General features: G+C 53.8%; 2 protein-coding genes across 5 annotated transcripts in view; one reads left to right on the forward strand and one right to left on the reverse strand.

Moving 5' to 3' along the window:
- The window catches only part of ATG7 (autophagy related 7), a 244,424-nt gene extending 235,415 nt beyond the window's left edge, over nucleotides 1-9,009 (forward strand). For both annotated transcript variants that reach the window (XM_082664489.1, XM_082664490.1), the window contains one exon: nucleotides 8,751-9,009. In XM_082664489.1, coding sequence (XP_082520615.1) covers nucleotides 8,751-8,783 — 33 coding nt within the window. In that variant the 3' untranslated portion in view covers nucleotides 8,784-9,009. The remainder of the gene's footprint in view (nucleotides 1-8,750) is intronic.
- A 1,080-nt stretch (nucleotides 9,010-10,089) lies between these two features.
- VGLL4 (vestigial like family member 4) overlaps nucleotides 10,090-24,537 on the reverse strand; it is an 81,330-nt gene continuing 66,882 nt past the window's right edge. For all 3 annotated transcript variants that reach the window (XM_082662774.1, XM_082662775.1, XM_082662776.1), the window contains 3 exons: nucleotides 16,833-17,055; nucleotides 13,216-13,336; nucleotides 10,090-12,852 (listed from right to left, as the gene is read on the reverse strand). In XM_082662774.1, coding sequence (XP_082518900.1) covers nucleotides 12,581-12,852; nucleotides 13,216-13,336; nucleotides 16,833-17,055 — 616 coding nt within the window. In that variant the 3' untranslated portion in view covers nucleotides 10,090-12,580. The remainder of the gene's footprint in view (nucleotides 12,853-13,215; nucleotides 13,337-16,832; nucleotides 17,056-24,537) is intronic.

The raw sequence follows: 24,537 nt of genomic DNA on the forward strand, positions 1-24,537 counted from the left end.
TCCACCCAGGGGGACAAAGTGGACGCTGTGGGGATGCCCGGGGTCAGGGCGGGGTATTGCCTGGAGGCTGGCCTGCAGCCTGCGCTCTGCTCCTCCTGCCAGGCCACCTCCTCCCCCCCTTCCTTGTCCATGACTCTGACGTAGAATGTTGGCGACCAAGCACAGGCCCACAGTCCACTGGCCGGGGGAGCCCGGCAAGCCCTGCTGTCTCCCTGGGCCCCGGCCATGATTGGGTCCTCTGTCCCAAGCAACCCTGCCTGGCCCGGCCCTCCTGTGGGCATGTGTCTCTCTGGCCGAACCTGTTTGGAGCCTTTTTCTCAGTGCCTCCTGTCCCCTTCCTCCTCTGGTCCCAGTGGTCCCCTGGAAGTGCTCAGTCAGGGCTCACTGACCACCAGACCCCGGCCCGCCATTGTTTCCCATAGTTTTAAGGAAAGTACTGACCACCTGGACAGGCAGGAAATGAAGGAACCCCCTCCCCTCCTCTCACCTAATGCCGCACTACCCAGTAAGTGTTTCTGAATGAGTGAACATACGAGTGAATGAATGAATGGCTATAGTGTTACCCACTTGGAAACATGATGGGACCTTCATTCTTCCCCCCAAGTGGACGGAGCCCTGGCTGGGAAGTCTGCTGGGGAAGCCCAATTCAGTGTCCTCACCTGGTCCCCAGCATATGCCACCCCCAGACCCCTCTGTTCTCGGTCCTTCCCAGTAGAACGAATCGTACCTGTGAGGATCCCACTGAGGAGGTATGGGGAGCAGGGCTGCTCAGAGGCCCAAGAGAGATCGGGATATTTTAATTTTTATCTTAAAAATAAAGAAATGCTAAATCTAGGTTTCAAAAATGGTGGTAATTTTAAATGTTTACGTTTAACAAATGAACACTTAACACACACACACAAATATAACCATGCCATTTACGGGATAATTACAGTGTTTATAAAAGAAAAACCTTAGTTCATGGTAGGCTCCAGGCACAGTGTGGTCCAGAAATGGGACACAGGTTCGAAATTGAAAGACAAATGGCTCCTCTGAGATGCGTCCGTCTCGTTGGGAGAGTGGAAGGTGAAACCTTGAGGCCCTCTGGGGGTGTGTGGTCCAGCGCTCGTGCTCCCTGACCCCGTATGACGGGCCCCAGCGGTTGGAAGGCTCCCCTTCCCCACATGCACAGTGGTGGCCCCAGCCCCGCCAACTACACACCTACACTGGCCTGAGGGCTGCAGGGTGGGGGCTGGGGGAGAGAATGAGGGGCCCGGGTCAGAGACTGCCCAGGCCCCCCAGCCAGCACAGGCTACCGCCAGTCCTCTCCTCGGGGGGCCCAAAGGCCGAGCCAAGAGGCAGGAGCTTAGGTTCCGCTTTCTGAACAGTGTTGGAGGACAGAGGTTAGGGACCCTGGGAGCCAGCTGCCCTGGCCTTTACTGCCCTGGGTTAGCTGTGTGTTGGCCGTGGGGCCACTCACTGGGTGCCAGGCTAACAGAATGTCAGCTTCTGCCCTTTACTGTTTTTTGGAAGGAATTATGCTCAACAGTAAGGAAATGGTGAGATAAAGTGGAAGGAGCCTCTGCTCTACCCCTTACTAGCTTGGCCTCCTTGACAGGTTACATAACTTCCTCTGCACTTGAGTTGCCTACTTGGCAAAAGGGGACAGTCACCCCAGCGTCCCCAGGCTCTTGAGAAGACGGAGTGTAGGCAGGTGTTTGGCCAAGTAATATTCCACTGTAAGGAGAGACCACATTTTCCATTCATTGCTTGGTGGGCAATTGGGTTGTTTCCACTTTTTCACTGTTATGAATAGTGCTATGAACATTCGTGTACAAGTTCTTATGTGGACATGGGTTTTCATTTCTCTTGGGTATACACCCAGGAGTGGAATTTCTCTGTTTAACTGTTTGATGAACTGCCAGACTGCTTTCCAGAGTGGCTGCACCACTTTACACTTCCAGTAGCAACGTATGAGGGTTCCAGTTTCTCCAGATCTTCACCAACACTTGTTACTGACTTTCTGATTAAAGCCATCCTAATGGGTGCAGAGTGTTATCTCCTTGTGGTTTTGATTTGCATTCTCCTGATGCCTAATGATGATCAAGTGTCTTTTATGTGCTTCTCAACCAGTTATCTGTCTTTTTTGAGAAATGTCTATTCAGCTTCTTTGCCCATTGTAAAAAACTGGGTTGTCTTTTTATTATTGAGTTGTCAATGGTCTAGATACAGGTTCCTTATCAGATATGTTTCTCTCACTCTGCGTTGTCTTTCCCTTTTCTTTATAGTGTCCTTTGATGCACAAAAGATTTTTATTTTGATTAAGCCCAATTTATCTATTTTGGTTTTGTTGCTGTGCTTTTGGTTTTTTTAGTTTTTCAAATACACAAAACAGTCTCTTGATTCTAAAGTGAAAAGGTACGCTCAGAGTAGCCTCACGCCCATTCCACCCACCCCATAGGTGGCCGTTTACTTTAATTTCTGGCTTACCATTCCTGTTTATGTTTGCAAATTTTATGAAGAGTGAGCTTGTTGGGTCAGGAGTTGACACCTCAACAGTTCTGCTGGATATTGCCACATTTTCATCTGTGGGTCATACCACTTCTGTCCTAGCAGTGTTACAGGAGAGTGCTGTTTCCCAAGCACTTGTATTCTATTTCCCACAGCACTTGTATTGGGGTTTTGCCAATCTGAGAGGTGAAAAATGTTCTGTGTAGCTTTTTAAAAAATGTCAACTTTATTAAAGTACAATTTACATATAATAAAACACACGCATGTAAAGTGTATAGTTTGGTGAGTGTGGCAAGTGATCTACTTTCTGTCACCATAGGTTAGTCTTGCCCTTTCCAGAATTTCATATAAATGGATTTATGTAGACTTGTGTCAGACTCCCGTGACTCAGCATAGAGATTCTGAGATGTATACACATTGCTGTGTGCCTTGGTGGCTGGTTCCTTTGATGGGGAGCAGTGTCCGCTGGATGGATGTCACTGTTTGCCTGTTGATGGACATTCGGATTGAGCCTAGTCCGTGCCTATTAGGACTAAAGCTGCCATGAGCATTCTTGCACAGTCTTTTTGCAGACCCGTGTTTGCATTCCTTGGGGTAAATGGGAGTGGAGTCGCTGGGGCGCATGTGATGTGTATGTGGACTCTTCTCCTCACGGACTGTGCCGTTTCCATTCCGACGAGAAGCAGCTGGTGAGTCCCTGCTGCTCCACATTCTCGCAGACCTTTGGTGTTGCCAGCCACTATTTTTCATTTTGGCCATTCTAGAAGGTAAGGTATGCTCTTTGTGGTTTTTTTTTTAATTTAAAATTTTTATTGCAGTATAGTTGATTTACAATGTTGTGTTAGTTTCAGGTATACAGCAAAGTGAATCAGCTATACATATATCCAATCTTTTTTAGATTCTTTTCCCATATAGGTCATTACAGGGTATTGAGTAGAGTTCCCTGTGTTATACAGTAGGTCCTTATTAGTTATCTGTTTTATATGTAGTAGTGTGTATATGTCAATCCCAGTCTCGCAATTTATCCCTCCCCCCATCCTCTGGTAACCGTAAGTTTGTTTTCTACATCCGTGACTCTACATCTGTTTTGTACATGTTTATTTGTACCCTTTTTTTTAGATTCCACATATAAGTGATGTATTTATTTTTCTCTGTCTGACGGATTTCACTCAGTATGACAATCTCTAGGTCCATCCATGTTGCTGCAGATGGCATTATTTTGTTCTTTTTTATGGCTGAGTAATATTCCATTGTATATATGTACCACATCTTTATCCACTCCTCTGCTGATGGACATGTTGGTTGCTTCCATGTCTTGGCTCCTGTAAACAGTGCTGCAATGAACATTGGGGTGCATGTATCTTTTCGAATTATGCTTTTCTACAGATATATGCCCAGGAGTGAGATTGCTGGATCATATGGTACTTCTGTATTTAGTTTTTTAAGGAATCTCTGTACTCTTCTCCATAGTGGCGCTACCAATTTACATTCCTACCAACAGTGTAGGAGGGTTCCCTTTTCTCCATGCCCTCTCCAGCATTTACTGTTTGTAGATTTTTTTAAACTTATTTATTTTATTTATTTATTGCTGAGTTGGGTCTTCGTTGCTGTGTGCGGGCTTTCTCTAGTTGTGACAAGTGAGGGCTACTCTTTGTTGCGGTGCGCGGGCTTCTCATTGCGGTGGCTTCTCTTGTTGCGGAGCACGGGCTCTAAGCTTGTGGGCTTCAGTAGTTGTGGCTCGCAGGCTCTAGAGTGCAGGCTCTAGAGCACAGGCTAAGTAGTTGTGGCGCATGGGCTTAGTTGCTCCGTGGCATGTGTGATCTTCCCGGGGAGGGCTTGAACCCGTGTTCCCCTGCATTGGCAGGCAGATTCTTAACCACCGTGCCACCAGGGAAGCCCTGCTTGTAGATTTTTTGATGATGGCCATTCTGACCAGTGTGAGGTGGTATGTCATTGTAGTTCTGATTTGCATTTCTATATAGTGCTATTGAGCATCTTCTCATGTGCTCTTTGGCCATCTCCTCTCTCTGTGGTTTGGGTTTGCATTTCCCTAAAGGCTAAGGATGCCGAGCATCTTTTCAGGTTCTTATTAGCATTGTATTTCCTCTTCTGTGAAGTAAGTGTTCAAACCTTTTGCTCACTTTTAAAAACTCAGGTTATTTGTCTCTTTATCATCGAGCCGGAAGAGTTCTTTGTATATTCTGGATCTGAGTCCTCTTTATGTACAGTGTGGCTCTGTCGTTTGCCTTTTCATTTTCATAGTGGTGTCTTTCAGAGACCAGAAATTTTGAATTTTGTGTCCTAAGAAATTTTAGCATTTCTTTTCTTTCAAGTAAGGTTGAACATCTTTTCTTACGTATAAAAGCTATTTGCTTATCTTTTTCTGTAAACTGCCCATGTCTTTGGCCTGTTTGGGTTTTTTTTTAATCAGTTTATTGGTCTTTTTCTTCTTGATTTTAAGAGCTATTTATATGTTAGGGGGATGAGCCCTTCATGGTGTGTGGTGATGTTTTCACCCAGTGTGTCATTTGTCTTTTCAACGTTGCTTACAGTGTTTTTTCCATGCAAAATTCCTCACGTGTGTCTTTACATCATCCACTGTATCTGTTTTTATTGTTTATAGATTTTGTATCATCGGCTCCCCACTCCCAAGTTATAAAGAAATTCACCCACGTTTGCGTCCAGTATTTGAATGGTTTCATTTTTTTACACTTACATCTCTGCTCCATTTGGCCTTGATTCTGATATACAGTGAGGCATGGAATCAATTTTATCTTTTTGCAAATGACTCTCCAGTTGTCCCTGTGTCGTTTATTTAAAAGCTCATATTTTTCTAATGATTTGAGATCACATTCCTCAGACCTTTATTATTAAGATACTAAATTTCCATGTGTATTTGGACATTCTGTTCTGTTCTGTTTCTCCACTCATTTGGTTCCACTGGCCCATTTGTCTGTGCTCCTGCTGACACAACCCTGTAAATTACAGGCTTTATGACTTGTTTAAACACAGAGTAGGGGAACTGCCTCACTGCTCTTTTCATACTCAAAGGTTTTCTTAGATAGTCTTGCTTATTTCCTTTTCCACATAAACTTTAAAACCAGCTTGTCTAGCTCCAGGAAAGATACTTGATTTTTTAAAAACTGAGATTGTGTTAAATTTATATGTTTACTTGGGAAAGTTGACATCTTTATTGATGTTGAATTGTCCCGTGCAAAAAACACAGGGTGTATCCCCATTTATCCCACTTTGCTTTTCATACAGTGTTTGTGAGGACTGTTACGGGACTGTTCTGAAGGATCTTCTCCCTAAAGATGTCGTGCATTTCATGTTAGGTTTACTCCCTAGTAATTTATCTTTTTCATTGCTCTTACAATGGGTTCTTCTCTTTCATTATGTTTTCTAACTGGATGTTGTTTGTATACAGGAAGGCTATAATTTTGTGTCATTAATTTCATATCTTGGTATCTTACTGAATACTCGTTATTATCTGTATTCATCTTAGCATTTATTTTCTTGGGTTTTCTAGGTATACTTGCATATCATCTGCAAAAAAGATCATTTATCTCTTCCTTAGGGTACGGACATTTTTAAAGCTTTGCGTTACATATTGCCAAATCTCTTCTTTTAAAAAAACACGGTACCAATTTATACTCCTCCTGGAAGTGTTTCACCATACCCTTGCCAGCACTGAGTGTTAACATTTTTAAAATCTTTGCCAGTTTATTACAACCTTTATTCATTAAGAGGACATGGCCCCGTCTTCCCCAGGTGGTGGGCAGAAGGCTGAGGACCTAGCAGGGAACAGACTAACCTGGGAGTCCACGGTCTACCAGGAGCTGAGGCTTAACTTTCTCCCCTGCCCCCAACTTTATTGAGGAATGGCTAACAAATTAAAACTATATATTTAGGTTGTACATGTGATTTTTTAAAGGTATACAATGTGATCATCTAATATGTGTATACTTTTGAAATGATGTCCACAGTCAAGTTAATTAACACATCCTTCAGCTCACAGCCCTTTTTTTATTTGTGGTAAGAACACTTAAGATCTACCCTCTTAGCAAATTTAAAAAGTATACAGTACTATAAACTACAGTCAGTAGGCTATACACTAGATCCTCAGGATTTATGCTGCTTATAACTGAAAGCTTGTACCCTGTGACCATCTCCCCATCCCCTCCAGGGCCTGGCAACCATCCATCTACTCTCTGGTTCTATGAGTTTGGCTTTTTTAGATTCTACACGTTAAGTGATATCATACAGTATTTGTCGAGGCTGAAGTTTCTGGAGGTTTACACTTAAGACTGCTGCTGCCCTCCTGAGCCCAGCCAACGGCAAAAGGACTGGCTGCCCTAGCAGAGAAACCCCATCTCCGGCCCAGAGAACACATTCTGGAAAATCCCTGAGCAGTTCTGTAAAATCCATTGCCTCCCCCCAACCCCCCTTTTGCTGAGTCCCATCATAATCAGCCCTTTGGGTGCCTTACTTGATCCCCTACGCAGCCTGGGCAGTGCCAGGAACAAGGGGAAGAGCCAGGATCCCTCCCCGCTGCCCACGCTCAAGCCAGCTCTCTCCCCGCCCCGCCGTGTGCAGAGGTAGGGCCGGGTGCTGAGGAGTCCTCCCCAGAGCTGAGAGCCAATAAGATGGATGACAGAACGGATTAAGGCTCCTGCTTTCCCATTAAAGCCCTTCCCAGAGCCTGGCCCCCCAGGGTCCTGTGAAGAGCCCTGGCTACCCACTTGCAGGAGGGCGTTGCTCACTGACACAGACTCTGCCCGGCCCTGGCTGGCGGCCCCCCTCCCCGGAGGCTGGGCGGGAGGACAGAGGGGGCCGTGGCCCGCCGGGCTCACCCGCCTCGTCTTGGCCTGGCCCCCTCCTCCAAGCAGCCTGCCCCAGCCCTGAAGCCCAGGCAGCCTTTTTACTCACATAACCCTTTCCCTCTCACCTGTGTTCCCAGCTCTGTACCTTACTTGCTGTGTGATCCTGGGCTAGTTGACTCCCCTTCTCTGAGCCTGTTTGCATCTACACCTCCTCACAGGCTGTTGTGAGAAGTGGAGGAGGGAGCATCTGCGCCAGGTCGGCAGAGCCCACGTGTGTTTACTGAATGAGAGAGTGAAAGAATAAATGAATTGTGTCAGAGAGCCCTCTGGTGCCCCTTCCCCCACTCAGATGGTTAGAACTGGAGGTGCGTCCGATGCAGCCTTAGTCGGAAAGGCAGCAGCTCCTCCACCACCAGCCCCCATCCCACCCGAGGGGGCAGGCCCAGGGGTCTGTTTCAAGCCTTGCTGAGGAGGATCTGGGCGGGGAGCCTGGCCCAGAAAAGGGCAGGGCCACCAGGCCACCCTCAGGCTGCTGGGCCCCAGCCCCAGTCCCTCCGCACCATCCCCGCTGCTTCGGCGTCTGGACCTTGGTGGTCTCGTCCCAGTGTCCTTGGACAGCAGGGTGCATGTAAAAGTGAGGGTGTGTGTGGGAGGCACACCCACCACCAGCCCTCGGCCCCAGGCAGTCGGTCCTCAGGAGAGAGGAAATTTCCTTCTCTGTATTTATTTTCCACATCCCCGACACTGAAAGCCAAGCTGGTGTTGATATTTACCTTGGCTGGGACTCCCCATCTCTCCGGGCCAGCCTCGCGTAAACACGATGTTCCTTTCCTCGGCTCTGCCAGCATTGAGGTGGCCTTCTGCAACCAATTCTAGGAATTTTGAAAGTCTGTAGGCGTAAGTTCAGGGCCCAGGCGCACAGGGTGCGAGGAGCGCCTGGGGGCTCCATGCTGGCCTTGGGCCTTCTCCCGGGGGTTCACGCTGGGGGTGCAGAGACAAAGCTGGGCCTGTGGGGGCCAGCGGGCAGGGCCCCCCTCATTCCTCTCGTTCCTCGGGGCCCGTGGTGGCCAGAGGGCTTACTCTGGAGGGCAGCAGTGGTCAGCGCCACAGAAATGGGAGTGAGTGGGGGGCTGGGCGGGGCAGGGACGCTGCGGCAGTGGGAGGGTCCGCACGGCCCGGTCCAAATCCCAGCTCCCCCAGCTCGGCCACCGGGGGCTCATTCACCAGGGAGGCCTTGGGCAAGCGACCACAGGGCTCCGAGACGTGGTTTCGTTATACAGGAAACGGGGTGTCAGTCCCTTGGTAACAAGGGGGCTGAGGCACTGCAGGTGGCAGCCGTGTTCCTTTTGCTGTCGCCACAGCTGCACGGCTTTGAGGCAGCATCACAGGTGGTGCCGGGTGAACGAACGCTCTGAACATCTCCCGTTCTCCACGCAGATCTGGGACATGAGCGACGACGAGACCGTCTGACACTCCCCGACCCTGGCTGCCGGCCCGCTGAGGGGCTCTCAGTCTCCGGAGCAGGACGCTGCCCCCAGGACCGGTGATTGTGGTGATTCTCCAACCTTTGTGGTCCCCTCATCTCCATACCTTAAGGACTGGGGCCCTCCCTCTGCTGCCCGGGAGCTTCTCCGTTTCTTATGATTCATGGTCCCACCAGTTCTCAGCTAAATAATAACCTTGGCTTCGGCCTTGCCAGTGATCTGGGACTTGGTTCCCTCCACGAGCAGTTCTTTCTTCTTGTTGTCACACGTGTTTGGTAGTCAGGCTCCCGGGATTCTCCTGGCCGTGACCCCCATGGGGTGGAATGAGGAGAGGGAGGAGTTGGCCCAATGCAGAGCAGGCAGGGAAGTGAGAAGTCAGCTCCTTGCCGCAGCCATCGCGGGGGCAGTGCCACAAAGCCCGCAGAGGGGCCCCGGGCACGTGTGAGCGCTGGGGTTCTCGTCAGCTTGGCCTGCAGGCGGGGGAGGCAGGAGAGCTGAGGCACGTGCGGGACAGAAGGGACCGCACTTGCCCCTGTGAACCCAGAGCCCCGCTGAGGACGGAGTCTGCTGCCCAGACAGCTCCCCCCGCCTGCGGGCCTGTCCTCAGCTGCGGGCTCAAGTGTCTGCTGCTTTGTGCTGGTGGCAGGGCCCAGGGACAGCTCCTCGAAGCTGCCTGCGTGGGGCCCCTCCTGCCTCTGTACAGGCCACCCGAGGCCCAGAGAAGGCTTCAGACCCCACGTGAGAGCCTGCTCTCCTGCCACAAGCAGGGGCAGCTGCGCCTTCCGTCCCAGGCTCCTCCCTGGTGGTGGCCTGGAAGGCCCGACTCTGTGTGGGCTGGAGTCCGTGGTGTGTCTGCCTCAGCCTGTGGCCAGGTGTCCATCAGGGGTGGCGGGAGGGCTCTGCCGTGGGCCCCTTGGGCTGATTTTCCTCCTCCTCCTGGGTGAGCACGTCTGTGCCAGCCTCAGAGCTGGGCATGGAACCCAGGAGAGGGGCCATTTCCACTTTATTTCTGTGGTGTCATCTTTTTTTGTCTTGGGCCTGGAACCAAAGTCAGAATTGAGTCTGAGTCGTACAAGAGTTGGATTTCTGTAAGTAGGTTAGGTAAATGACGTTACTCCTAGAGAGTTAAAATTACAGCTTTCCAGCCTGTGCGGGGCTTAAATCGGAGGCCACTGTACAGCAGGGCAGGGCTGCTGAGCCTTGCCCCAGCCTCTCTGGGGCTTCAAGCAAAGGTCCCGCCCAGCCTGGCTCTGTCACTGCAGGACCGAAGGATCACACATACAGTCTGTGGTTTAAGAGCACTTTATTATTGTTCTTAAGGCTACTTTTAAGTACAAAAAAAAGATGGCCTGCCAAACCTTTTTTTTCTTCTTCTTCCAGGAAAAACAGGCCACACAGAGAATGGTATATTACAGATTTACAAACTTGGAGAGAATGGTCAGAACACACTGCAGATGGCGTGGCTCTGTGAAGAACCTCTCTGTGCCCCCCGAGGCCTGGGAGTGTCCCTTCCTGGTGACCGTTTGGTTTCCTGCCCGAGGCCCCTCCCAGGTGCTGCCTATCCCAGATAGGTCAGCGCACCAGGGACCCGGCCCTCAGTGCCACCGTCCCTCGCAAAGCGATGGCCTCGCTGGTGGACGCGGGCGTGCGAGGAGCCCGTTCTGCACAGAGCCGCCGGCAGTGGGGTTGTTTTCCTGGGGCGACGCTCAGTAGCCTGTAGCAATAACAAACTAGTGGCTATTAAGGCAGATGCAGTGTTCTCATAGAATAACTGTGTTCCTGCACTTTTACAGACAAATCTACGACAAAAAAAAGATCAACTTTTTTTTCCAAACAACAAAAAAATATGAATGATTACAATAGGAGAGGGAAAAATTAAATAGCTACATATCATTAACAAATTAATTGTTCTTCAAAAAATACCTACAAATTTCTCTGTACATTCTTTACGCACAGCGTAATGATGGTCTTAAAGTTACCTATATAAAAAAAGTGTTCTCAACGATTTTTCCTACAGAAAATATAGGGGCCTGAATGCAGAAGCCTGGAAGCCCAGTTAAGTGGGAGGGAAACATGTGCGGGGGCCAAAAGGGGAGGCTTTCCTCCGCCTTTTCAAATACCTACAGCCACCCTGTGGCCACAAGAGCCCATCCTCCTGCCTGTTCACCAATGCCAACCAGCGAACCTGTACTTTTCTCATACTGACAACCAGCCTCGCGAGCTCCGGTGAGTCCACGGTGCCTCGCGGGTGAGGTGGTCATGCCCGAGTCACCTGGCCAGGTGACTGACTGCTCAGGCCCTGTGGTGGGCAAGGCTGGAGGGTAGTAGCACAGGGGAGGGGCAGGGGCATGGAAACGTTAACCAGAAAGAAGAGCAGCTGTCGAACATCCACAGCTGGGTCTGTCATGCTTTCTTCTTCACTAAGTTCTAGTTAGTAGCTATTACTATAGCAAACGATAATAAATGCAGTAATAACTGTATAAAGTCAGAGGAATGTATACTGCCTTGGCCCCAGCGTACGAGGAAGCATACAAAACACCATCTCACAGATTGTCAGGAATCTGCTGTTCAGCCACGAGTTCAAAGGGAGCAGTTTCTGCATCGAGGGAAGTTGGAAGACACAAGTCCCAACTGCCCTGGGAGCGCGTTAAGAAGCAGACAGGGATGCAAAAAATAACTCATGCTGTCAGCCTGCAGCCACAACTCGAGCATCCTGCTCTGCAGCTGACCAGCCACTCGCCCGCCTGTGTCCAGGGCCTGCCAGGGACCGACTGGCCCCACGCTACTTGGGAGTAACGTGAATATCAAACACAAATCTTAGAGTACAACTGTACCAGCAGTAAGTATATCTAGGACTGTAACTGACAAAAATAAACGAATTCTGAAAAGAAGCTAGTAAGTATTAAGCTTTCTGTTTACTGTCTATACAATTAATAGAAACCAGCTATTTTTATCCATTAAAACATGCATCACGTTTAAAGCACTACAGAATCCTCCAACTTCAGCTCTAGTCTAACAAACTGCAGTGTTTAGAAAAGGTAAAATGCCCGTGATTGGTAGAGTCTGCAGTCCAGTTGCAAGCACCTGAAAATCTAGACAGAGAAAGACCTATAAACCTGCATGAGACTTCCCCTTCCAAAGCAGTTTTGTCTAAATTAATACAACAACAGAAAAACACACCCATGGTCAGAAATGTCATCCTTAAACCCTCCGTTTTTCAGCAGTTTGCCCTCAGAGTACTATCATCTCGCACAAAGTTGTCAGGCAGGCAACTTGAGTCCTCCTCCCATAGTGCAAATCAGACACGACAGTTCTGTTCTCTTCAAGTAGACGCACACACACAAGCGCACACACACACGTGGGCTGGAAGCTGAGCCGCACACGCCCCGGTCTCGAGAAGCAAATGAAAAAGCACAAAGCGTCTGGGTCACCAGTGGCCTGGCCCGTGACTAAGAAAGCGCAAGCCGTGGAGTCCAGGCCCTGTCGGGCAGCTGACCTGCATTGAGGCTTCTTTGGTAACCAAGGCAGGGACTGGGGAGCGACAGCGGACAGAGGTTCCACGCGCAGGTGCTGCTATCACGTCTGAGGGCCCCGGGTACAGATACCAAGCAAGTACAAAACAAAACAAAAATCCCGACGACGTGGTTTTTGCGAATAAACCATCCCTCCCTCCCCCCACCCCCACGATTTTTTTTTTTTCATTTTTCCATTTTTTAAGCACTGACTGTTCGAAGCTCAGGCAAACCATGCAGATGGACGTGGCATTGGAGGGCGGTGCTCCCTTCAGGAGGCCACAGACGGGGAGTGGCTGTGGCTGACCATGTGGGCAGAGGGGCTGGCGGGCTGGCCCCTGCGAGAGGCCGACTCGGGGCTGCTCGACGCGCCGTCCTTGGCCGCCTTGATCTGGAGCCATGTGTCGCCCAGGGCTTTGGCGAAGTGGTCGTCCACAGAGCCCGTGATGGACACGGAGTTGGGCGCCGGCTCGGGCTCCTTGTAGTTCTTGCCCAGGCTCCTGCGGAAATGCTCCTCCACCACGGGGTCGCAGGTGGTGGCGGCTGCGGGGGGGAGGACAGCGGTCAGGGCTGGAACCCGGGGACACCAGGGGGGCCCCCGCACAGGTCACCTCTCTGAGCCTGCCACGGGGCGGCGCGCCTGCTGCGCCGGGCCGTGAACGCGTTCAGACCCCCCGTGCTGCAGCCGGCGGACCCCGCTAGAGGTGGGGCCTGGAGGGCGGGGCCGACGTGCTGCTTCCCCGGCCCCCCCGACCCCCCTGCCAAGCACAAGGCCACTGCACCGGGGCTCAAAGAACAGGGTGTCGACCTCCCTCAGAAAGGGGCCCAGAGGCCAGCCGCTCCTGGGACCAAGAGGACACGGAAGGAGCCCTCAGTCCCCTGCAGTGGTCTGAGCGGGGCACTTACAGCTCGGGGCCCTCCGGTAGCTGGCCGGGCCGGCCGCGCAGCCGCTGTGCGCGATGGGGCAGTGGGAGAGGTTGCAGTTCCGGGCGCTGGCGGAGGCGCACGTGATCACCGAGGGCCGGTTCTGCGGAAGGAGGGAGCTGGCGTCAGTGCGGGCGTGGGCACACAGGCGGCAGCAGCGGTTCTGCTCCCCCGCCCCAAGTGGCGACCCCATCCTCATATCCCCGCCCAGCTCCAAGGCCGGGCGGCCACCCCGGCGCCCCTCAGTACCCCCGCCGGGCACCCGTCCCGCCTGGAGAACCAAGTGCCGGCGGCCTCGGTGTTGGAGTGGTGCCTCGGCGCGGGGCCTCACCAGTACCCACGCTCTGCGGGAGCCCCTCCTGGAGCCCTGCCGGCCCAACAGCAGATCCAGTCAAGCCCAGGTGCCGCCTCCTGCTTCACGTCGGGGGCCACACCGCTCAACGACCCGAACCCACCGTGAACGAGAGTCTTGGGGGGGGGGGGTGCGCTCGGCCCCCTCCCAAGCTCTCCCTTGTCTGAGCAGTGACCCTCAGTGTGAGGCAGTGGCAGTGTGGATCGGTGAGGGACGTGGGACAGAGGCTTGGCTGTTGGGAGCTGGCCTGTCCCAACTCTCGGATCTGAAATGAGACCATCGCCGAGTCGGGAGACCAGCGTGTAGATGGCAGAGGGCCGTAAAGGGACCACGGCTCCTACCGTCACGGTCCTGAGAGCGCCTGGCCCTGCCCTTCTCAGAGTGTATCCTCGGAACCCTCCCCCCCAACCCCCGGCTTCTCTGGGCCATCCCAGGACCCTTCTAATATACTCCTGGTTTTTCCCAAGCCAAGCCAGCTCAAGTCGGTTTCTGTTACGACCATGCAAGTCACGATGGAGACAGAAACGCAGGAATCTATCCAAGTGCCTGAGTTACACACAAAGCACCCTCACCCCATGCGCCTGCCCACGCTCGCCCTCCTTCCCCGAAACCACCGCAGAGTCTGCCTGGCAAACTCCGCTCGTCCTTTAAAACCCTGTTCAAATATCATCTCTGTGAAGCATGACCCTCCCCCTGCCCGCCCCACATTCAGCCAGTATACCAGCCCTTCCAGAGGCACCTGCCTCCCCGACCACACACACTTCAGAGCAGGGACCAGCGAGTGTCTGCATCCCCAGACCCAGACAGAAAACATCTGTGAACCAACTGAGCGCCCTTAGGTTCCAGCCAGGAAACTTAACTCCTGAAAACCCGGATGACAAGACAGCTAGCAGGACCTAGCTGAAGGGTCACCCCAAAGGCAGTGTCAACAAGGGAATCGGGCCTTGTCCACCCCCGGCCTTTCCCGTAAAGAGGTGGATCAGTAGCCACCGTGAAGTCTGCACATCAAACCCTCCTGCGATGGGAAGTGAACACGAATGATAAGAACACGTCTGTGATGAAGATCTGTACCCACACCGGTGAGCGGGGATGTGCTTGGGTCTAACAAGAAATTCCACACATCCAGGATGGGAGAAGATGCAGCTTAGCGGCAGCACGTGAACCAAGAATCTGGGGCTTTATTAATTCCACGTGTGAGCAATGGGATGGAGCCACCAGGAGAGTTGGTGTGACACCGCCCCGTGTGGACGACAATGGCAGACAGGAGAGAACATGGCTTTGAGGCCGGGTGGACCTGGGTGAACCAGCTCTAGTCAGTAGGCAGGACCTTCAGCCCTCTAAGCTTCCATTTCTTTGAGTATGAAACGGGAAGACTCGTACCTGAGGGGCGTGGAGCATCGCCTGAGATGGATGTGAGGGCCTGGCCCGTGGTCACGTCCAGGAGTCCTGCCCTGCAGGTGCTGGTCATGCCGCACCTGAAGGACAGCCTGCAGTGTGCAGCCCACCTTTTGAAGGGCCTATTTAAACCCCCGAGCCCGTGATCTCCCCGCCAGCCCTCTCGTAGTGAAGTGCTCTCCATCCTCGAGATGGGGCTGTGCAGCCATGTTCATAAGTGACCTCGCCCCGTGGTCAGGCTGGAGATCTGCCTCAGCTGCGGCTCAACCACCGAGGCCGACTCAGGAGAAGATTCAAGTTGAGCTCAGGAGCTGGGGGACGGCCACGCCGGCCATGTGATCCAGAAGCAGAGAGAGAAAAGGATGCAGAGACAGGCACGGGGCCAGGGGAGGAAGGAGGGTCCTGCCTCCTATCTGCTCGCCCAGGCAAGAGCCGGCCCTTGCTTCCTGAGCCTGGCTGTACCCGCGACCCTGGGTCTGGGTCTGGGAGACGCCCCGGGCCCTCCCAGTATAACTCCCTTCCTTCCTGTAGCTCCAGGGCCTCCCAGCGCCGGGGCGCAGCAGCACTGGTGAGCGTTCACTACGTGCTAACTCAGCCTGGTTCTCACCAATTCATACATTAAGACTTGAGCTATTTGACTCCCTGTCTCCTCCAGACTCAAAACTGTGAGCGCCCGCATCCAGCTTGACCAGTTTCTAACACACTCCCTACACAAAGCAAGTGTCCACGCAGTTTTGTTAAAAGAACAAAGGAAACAAACAGGGTTGTGATTTTGGGCTCCATCAGCCTCACTGGGAACCACAGGCACCAGCGCAACCTCGCCCAACGCCCGGGGCTCCTCACAAGCAGGTGTCACAGACTGGGTCAGAACCAGGCGCGGGCCAGGGACACAGTGGCGGCCTGGAGGCTGAGCCCGGCTCCGGCGGCCCCACCACCTCCTCTGCTCGCTGTCCACGTCCAAGAGTCTTAAGCAAACACTGAGTGAGGACCTATTAGGTCACAGGCCCCAAAGGTTCAGAGAGAAAAGCCATGGGTTCGTGCAGTGTTTCTGAACCTCAAGGCTAATGCCTCCTTTTATTAGTTCTTCCCTTAGGAACCCCACTTTTTTTTTTTTTGGCGGTACACGGGCCTCTCACTGTTGTGGCCTCTCCCGTTGCGGAGCACAGGCTCCGGACGCGCAGGCTCAGCGGCCATGGCTCACGGGCCCAGCTGCTCCGCAGCATGTGGGATCCTCCCGGACTGGGGCACGAACCCACGTCCCCTGCATCGGCAGGTGGACTCTCAACCACTGCGCCACCAGGGAAGCCCCCAGGAACCCCATTTTTTAAAGCCTTTTTTCCTACCAAGCAATCTGTGTTTATTAAGTAACAACTTAATTTCCTAAAAAAAAAAAAAATCTTTGTCTGCCAATCACAGGTTTCTGACCAGCAGGAGCTACTAGCCACTGTGACCACTGACTTCATAGGATTCCAGCCCAAAGCAAAGCAACCTGGCATTTAACTCCATCCGTGTGGCCCTGTAACGGGTTGACGTAGGATTCCTATTAGGATTATTACATTGATCCCTAAACACGGCTGCCAAGGAAGACTGCTAGAAACACAGCTAGTCTAGACCAACCCCGTCTCGTGCAAAGAAACTAAGCCCCAAAGACATTGTCTTGTCTGAAGCCATTAGTCCCAAGGGGCGAGGCCTAGGCAGGCCCAGGTCAGAATTAAAACCACCCTCAGTACAGAACCGAGGGTGGGGTTACTCCCCACGTCTGTCACCGCCTTCCTTGCACCCCACCCTCCATCCCCCAAGCCCCCGGACCCACTACTGGCCACCGGCCGAGCCGCGCTGGACAAGGGCGTACCTGCTGCCGCTCCACTGGGGTCATGGTGGGCGAGAGGCCGGCCGGCCTGCCAGCGTCCAGGCTGTTCTTGGTCAGTGCAAGGGGCTGCTCCATGCTGAGGCTGGGGAGGGACGTGTACAGGTGGCTGCCGTGCAGGCTCATAGTGGGGGCCACGGCTCGCTCAATGGGGCTGCGGCTCCGTTCCCGGGGGTCTTTCCGGCAGTCCCCGTTGGCCGTCTTGTTCCTGAAAAAGAGGAGTGAACGCTCAGACAGGAAAACCTGGCAGCTTCTGGGAGGCAAGGGGGCTGGCGACCGTGGTGAGACACTCACACTGATCATTTCATCCCTCACGTTGGTGTGGGTAAATATTACACAATCATCACCCCACCGTCTGAGGCTCTGATCGAATAGCCTACCGGTAACTGAGGGGCCAGGATGCTAACCCAGGTGGGTGCTGGGGAGAAGCACCTTCCCAGGGTCCAGAGTCAGCTCCATAGCTCCATCCAGACGAGATGGCAGCCCCCTGCTCGGCAGTCTGGCTGAGCGCTCCTTCAACAAACTCCACTTGCTCGGAGCCCAGAGATCTCACCTGTGTGCTCCAGGCTGACTTGGTTGGACCAGGATCTGCCTTCAGAAGGATGAAGGTGGTGATGATGCCAAAGGAACCCCATGCCTCCTACCTGCCGGGTCCTGTTCTAAGGCTCCACTGGCCTCAGCTCATTCAGTCTTCCCAACAGCACTGAGAAGGGGAGGCTGTAACCACCCCCGCCCCAGACGAAGGGACCGAGACCCAGTGCAGTCTCCTCACTGGCCGAGGCTACTGGCCCGCGAGCCGTGGTGTTTGGCTCACAGTGTGGCGATCAGGCTGGTGAGCGTGGAGAGCCTGGCGCGCCAGCGGGAGGGCCCTGCCGTAGGAAAGTCCAACCACAGGCAGGTGCGGGCCGAGTGGGACCCGGATGAGGCGGTAGCACGGGCCCTGCCTGCAACCTGATGGATCTCGTCTAGGGGCAAGGTCACACGCTGTGTCTCTTTGAGAACGGGGAGAATGACTCCGCACAGTAGCGGTGGGCCTCACGGTAGAAGCCCAGGAACTCGCGGCCCAGGTTTCACCCCCGCCCAGGGGTTCTTTGTGCCTCAGGTCTCAGCCCTTAAATCCGCTGTGTTCTCTGCTGCCAAAGCAGTCTTTTTTTCATAACAAAGGAGCAACTATTCTAACTAAAAATGTGGTAATGACTTCTGTGACGGTGGAGAGATCAACGGACATTAGTGGAACCAAATCAGCTATAAGCTCAGTTCGTCAACTACAGGGCAACGAACCGCGTAAGGCACCGCATGTAATTTATGGGTGTGTCCCCCCAGCCTCGCACTATTCGCTGGTCGACTATACAAGCTGACTTAGAAGCAATTAGACAATAAACTTGCAGCCCATGAAGACAATCACGGAAGAGTATGTTCTGGTCACAGTGTAGATGAGATGTTCCATACACACCACATGGATCCTGACAAGTTTCAAAGAATTACAATACCAAAAATAGAAAAGAAAAAAAGTAATTCTGAAACCAGCCTGTCCATGATTTCATCTTCCTGTGATGATTCAGATGACATTACAGGCCTTTACAGTGAAGGGCTGCGCGGTCGTGACCGCAAACGCCGAACGTTCCTGCAGAACGGCACAGAACTGGGACGTCTGGCTCGATGGGCTTCAGGCCCCTCAAACCCAAGATAACCAGAAGGTGGTGATGATGCCAAAGTAACCCCAGGCTTTTCCCTGAACGGGTACTTATTACTGAGTATACAGGTGACCAGTGTCTGAAAAGACTACGTTGTCACACAGAGTCATCTCCAGCATCAGGTTTCCATCTAAATTTGACTAAAATTCAGTGTTTGATGAGCTATGTGAATTGCTTCCCTGACACAGTGAGGTTTGTCATTGTGTCAGGGAACCTACCCCCCAAAATGAGGTTTCTAGAGGTCACTTCATGAACTCTGCAAACTCAGGGACCGGACACGTCACTTGGAACGCGCCTCCGTCCAGTTCAGGCCCCACGATATTCAACCAATGTTAACTGAGCCCCTATTTTCTGACGGTTACAGAGAGGAAGACACAGCCCTTCTCGTGGGCTCACGACCACGGGCAGGGGCGACAAGCTCCCCCGTGACCACCACAGCACCGGGAGGGGCGCAGGGCCGGAGGAGCGGGCAGAAGGCTGGAGAGTCGCCCGGGGGCGCCGGTGCTCACACCCCGCACCACGCAGCACAGCGACGCTGCACAGCGCAGCAGGGGCCCGAGGAGCGATGGGGACTGTCCCAAGTCAACCCGCGGGGAGCGAACGGGAGAATGGGCCCCCGCAGGCAGGACGCGGCAGGCATCAAGGACCGGAAAAGACACTGAAACACCCAGAAACCATCTGAAGACCTCGCTGGTTAATTTTAGTAAAATTATACATTACTCAGATTTCCAGCTCGTTTTCCCAGTTCCCGGAGCTTGAAGACAGACGTTGTTTTCCTTCCCCCAGTGACTCATACCCCGGGCTCCACTGCTTCCCGGGGCGTCATGTGCTCCCGGACCCAAACCACACGCTTCCTGCCTGCGAGCCCCGCGGCGCCTCCGTTCTCATTAAAGACGACGTTTGCTCGGGAAAGAGTCCAGAGGGCTCGTGCGGGGGGCTGGACGCAGAGGGGCAGCCGATGACAGGAGGCTTGGGGTGCACGGCTCCTCCCGGGACCCATCCTCACCCTGGAGAGGGCGTTTCCACAGAGAAATGGGTGCCACGTGCTGCCGCTCTGCCCTGAGGCGAGAAGCCAGCAATGTCCCCAGTGTCTGGGGAAAAGCAGACTCAACTCCAGGCAGTGAAACTGAGGAAAGTGCATCCACTCGCACAGTCGTCAACGTGAGGTTTTCCCACCCTTCAGCCGGCCGGGGCTCAGAGCTGAAGGAAACCCTCAGGAAGGTCTTACTTGACAATCTCGGGCCTCGACTAAATTCCTTACCTCCTGACACCAATTCACTAAACCAAAGGGAGTCTGAATTCTTAGCACAGGGGAGGGATGTGGGGATGAAGCTATTTACTTAGTGCTTTGGAGGAAATGTTCTGGGGCCCCGGGGGTCCCCATGCTGTAGGCCCCTCGGCCCAACCCGGCCCCCGTGTCCCCCGCGCGGGCCCAGGCTCCCGTAATACAGGAACATCCCTGAGGTGACAGGGTGTCCCGGCCAATGGGATGCAGAACACCCACGGCAGGAGGGGACTGAAGGTCTGTGGCAACACCCACTGTGCACGAGGGTGAGGTGTATATGGAGGTTCAAGGAAGGAGGGAGCAGGGCCCACGAGGGTCCCGGCAAAGACCGAGCCCGGCCTCCGACTCACCCATCTTGCCTGTCCTCTGCATCCCTCACACAAGCGTCCGCCCTCTGGGAACCTACAGGATGGGTAACAAACCTTCACCTTCACGGCCCAACACAAATCACAATAAAGTTGTTAAAGCATCGTTAATTTTAGACAGCTTCCTCAGAGAAGATACTTAATGCCGTTGAACTGTACACTTAAAAATGGCTACAATGGTACACTGTATGCACTACAATTAAAAATAATAGTAATTAAAAAAAATTAAAACCAGAAAATGTCTCTCCCCTGCCATTACTTGCTGAGTTGCTGGGTCTGTGACGTGGATCAAGTAGATGGCCCCGTCCCTGTCTCACAGAAAAGAGGCCGGAGATGAGGACGATAAACGCTTAGCCTGAGCGGTGGAGGCGGGACGGCAACCAGACACCCAGCCGCTCAGCCATCCTCACTGCAGGCCCCCGCATCACCCACCTCTCCATCCCCAGCTTCCAGGAGGCCCTCCCTGACCCCCCAAACTGGAGCACCAGAGGGCACGGTGGGGACCTGCATGTGCGTGAGGGGACGACCCTGCAAGGCACGGGGCTGAGCACAGAGCGGGTGTTTTAACCACCATTCACTAAGTGAACTATCTTTTTTAAAAATTTATTTTATTTTTGGCTGCATTGGGTCTTCCGTCGCCACGCGCAGGCTTTCTCTAGCTGCGGCGAGCGGGGGCTACTCTTCGTTGCGGTGCGCAGGCTCTAGGTGCGCACAGGCCTCAGAAGTTGTGGCGCACGGGCTCAGTAGTTGTGGCGCACAGGCTTAACTGCTCCGCGGCATGTGGGATCTTCGCAGACCAGGGGTCGAACCCATGTCCCCTGCACTGGCAGGTGGATTCTTAACCACTGCGCCACCAGGGAAGCCCCTAACTGAACTATTAAAGTACACACATCATGTGTGAGTCCAGTTAGGCTCTGTGGTGAACGAAAGGGAATTAAGGCAATTTCAGAGGAAATTCCCAACAGGAAAGACTTTTTTTTCTGAAAAATGCAGAATTTAGGGAGCATTTAAACAGCCATAAACAGCTGTGAAATAGTTTCTCCCTTTCACTACCTTCCCCATCTTCTGTTTCCCCTTCCCCCGCTTCTAAGTGTCCCCCAGGTCATCCAAACCTCACTCCTCCTTGTGAGCAGGAGAATTCACTGCCTTCCAACCAGGCGGGAGGGCGCGTGGGTGTGTCCAGGACATCCTGGGTCAGTCTCGTCACTCCAAGGTACCAATTTCAGACGGGAAGCGGCGGGGCAAGACAGCGCCGCCAGGGTGTGTGGTGTGGAGGGAAGGCGTTGGCATGGGGAAGGGGTGGGAGGCGAGGCAGAGGTGCCCTCCTGGTACAAAATGGTGAGCTGTGTGTCATGGGCCGGAAAAAGCTGAGAAATACTGGCATTCAGGGCATCCCAAAGGCACAGAGGGACCGCGGTCTGTCTGCTGCGGTGCCCAGCACGTCCTGCTCGGCAGTGACTCGGGGGCAGCTGTCTCTGCCTTTGACTGGGGGGAAGACTGTGTCGTATAGGACACCTGCCACCACTTAACATAACTTAATAATCAAGAAAAAAGCCACAGCCCTACCGCATCCAAGGTTCAAGGGAACCCGACCTGAGCTTGGAGGACCGTGCAGTTGGCTGATGACATCCCCGCCCCATCTTTCCAAGCGAGTAACATGCCTCCCCCCCCCCGTTTCTGCTAGTTCACATTTCAAAAACCCACTACCTGGAACTAAGCGACACACTCCTCACTGGCTCTGTCCCATGACAGGTGTGACCTACAGTGCCAGGGAGAAGCACCTCCATTGCAATGGCTGCCCTCAGAAAGACCTGCCCAGAGAGAGAGAGCATTACGGGCTGGGGATCCCTCCGAGTAAACTGCTTACGTGGGTTACCTTTATTACCATCAACTACCATCTACTGAAGGTAGTTATCATTCTCACCTTATTAAATCCACCACAATGCTGCAACGTAAGCGTCAGCATCTCCACCGCACAGGTGTGCACGCTGAGATGCAGGGAGATAAGTAACCTGCCTAAGGCTGCAACACTAACACAGTACCAGGGTTCTATTTATATCTGACTGGCTCCTTTCTGTCTCAAGAGAGGGATGCAGAGAAAACTACAAAGACCCACGTACCCACCACCCAGAACTGACAGATGAAACCTCACCATCCTATTTGCTTCAGATCTTTCCTTCCCTCCTAAGGATTAAAGCTGCAGAGCGTGGTCCTCCTCCACGCCCCCCAGGCCCCTGCCCCTTCTTCATCCCTAGATGCACCCGCTGGCCCATATTGGGAGATGCTTCCCCCCTGAGCCTTTGTCCTCTGACCACCTGTGAACGCATCTGGAAAGCAGAGCAGCACATTGTCCATTCCCATCACTGTATGTACTTAACAGCCGGGCTTTTTCCCCTCACGTGTTTCTGGCCTAGAGATCCGGTTCATTCATGCTCGTCACCTGCCATACAGGATTCCTTCACAGGAATCCACCAGCTTGTTGACCCACTGCTGTCCCGACAGGCATTTGGCCATGTCGGGTTTTCCTAGTTATCAACAGTCCCACGGTGTTGACATTCCTGTGCCTGGGTGCCGCGCAGGTGCATCTCCGGAGGGAAGGCTTCTGGCTGCAGGGCGCCCCGCCTTCAGGGCCAGCGGGTGCTGCCGGAGCCCTTTCGGACCCCGCGTCCACTGCACTCCTCCCACCACTGCGTCCTCAGTCACGTCTGGCACCAGCGCAACTGAGGGCCTCTTCATACATTTGTTAGCCATTCTACTTTCTCCTTTCAATTACCTTTTATCAGTTATGAGTTGAATTGTGTCCCCTGCCCCCAAAAGAGGCTGAAGACCCAACCCCAGTACCTGTGTCTTCACAGAGAATCATATTAAGATGAGGGCATTAAGGTGGGCCCTCAGCCAATGGCCGGTGTCCTTCTAAAAGGGGGAAGTTGGACCAAGTGACAGACATGCACCAAGAAAAGACGACGTGAGATGTGGAGACGTAGGGAGAACGCAATCTATATGCCAAGGAATGCCCGAGGCCACCGGAAGCTGAGAGAGAGGCCTGGGACAAGCGGTCCTCACAGCGCTCGGAAGAAGCAACTCTGCCCTCAGCTCCATCTCAGACTCCAGCCTCCGTAACTGGGAGGAAATACATTTCTCCTGTTGAAGCCACCCAGTCTGTGGCACTTGGTCATGGCAGCCCCAGAAACTAATACAGTTTCCATGGCTTTTACCCCCAATGCTTTTACTTCTTTAGATATTCTCCACATCCATGTTTTATTCTGCTTTCCCTGTAATTAATCTCTTCCCTCCGACACCCATTTTTTTGAAGCCTGGTCTGGACATTTTCAGAGGCCCCTAAGATCCACCGGACCTGAGGTGTCCTTGTCACACGTGCCTGTCATCACGAGGACATTTAATCAGCACTGAGGTGACAGTGTGTGAGGCCAGGCCTGCCGGTGAGAAGCTGGAGGGCCAGCTGCCCCCCGACTGCTCCTCCAAGTGCAATTCAGGAAGCCAGGAAAAGGCACCGCCCGCCCCGACGCGCAGGACCGCAGACCCTCATCGGCCAAGCCATCCTCCCGGCCGTCCAGCTCACAACCACTGCAGGCAGAGAGTGAACAAACCAGCAGACCTCCTCAGTCCTGCGTGGACGGGCCCGTCGATAACCAACCCCAAGGCCCGGGCCAGCCTCGGGCGTCCAACGCCCGCCTTCTCTCCCCAACGCCCGTGCCAGCCTCGGGGGTGTCCGCACCCTTCCCAGGGCAGGAGGAGGGAGACAGAGCTGAGAAGAGGCGCGCCCAGGGCACAGGCCGGCGGGGGCGGGACGGGGGCTCCCATCAGGCCAGCCCTCCCCCTCCTGCCTCAACTCCTGCGCGCTGTTCGGTGCTGGAGGGAGGGCGACCAGCTCTGGGTAGGGGAGAGGACAGGCGTGTCTGAGGAAGGCTTCGGCCGTCCTCACTGGACTCTGCCTCTGTAGCTGAGTCAAGGGTCTCCAGTCGCCGCCCTCAAGACCGAGCGGCGCTGAGACAGCACCGCCCACGGCTCCACAGTCTCCAGCCCTGAGATGCCCTGGCTGCGCTGGCCTCCAGGGGGGCAGCCCCAGGGGACCCTCCAGGGGGCCAGCCCCAGGGGACCCTCCAGGAAACCAGCCCTAGGGGACCCTCCAGGGGGCCAGCCCCAGGGGACCCTCCAGGAAACCAGCCCTAGGGGACCCTCCAGGGGACCAGCCCTAGGGGACCCTCCAGGGGACCAGCCCCAGGGGACCCTCCAGGGGACCAGCCCTAGGGGACCCTCCAGGGGACTAGCCCCAGGGGGCCAGCCCTAGGGGACCCTCCAGGGGACCAGCCCTAGGGGACCCTCCA

The sequence above is a fragment of the Grampus griseus genome (genome assembly GCF_964374135.1).
Source record: "Grampus griseus genome assembly, chromosome: 10".
NCBI lineage: Eukaryota > Metazoa > Chordata > Mammalia > Artiodactyla > Delphinidae > Grampus > Grampus griseus.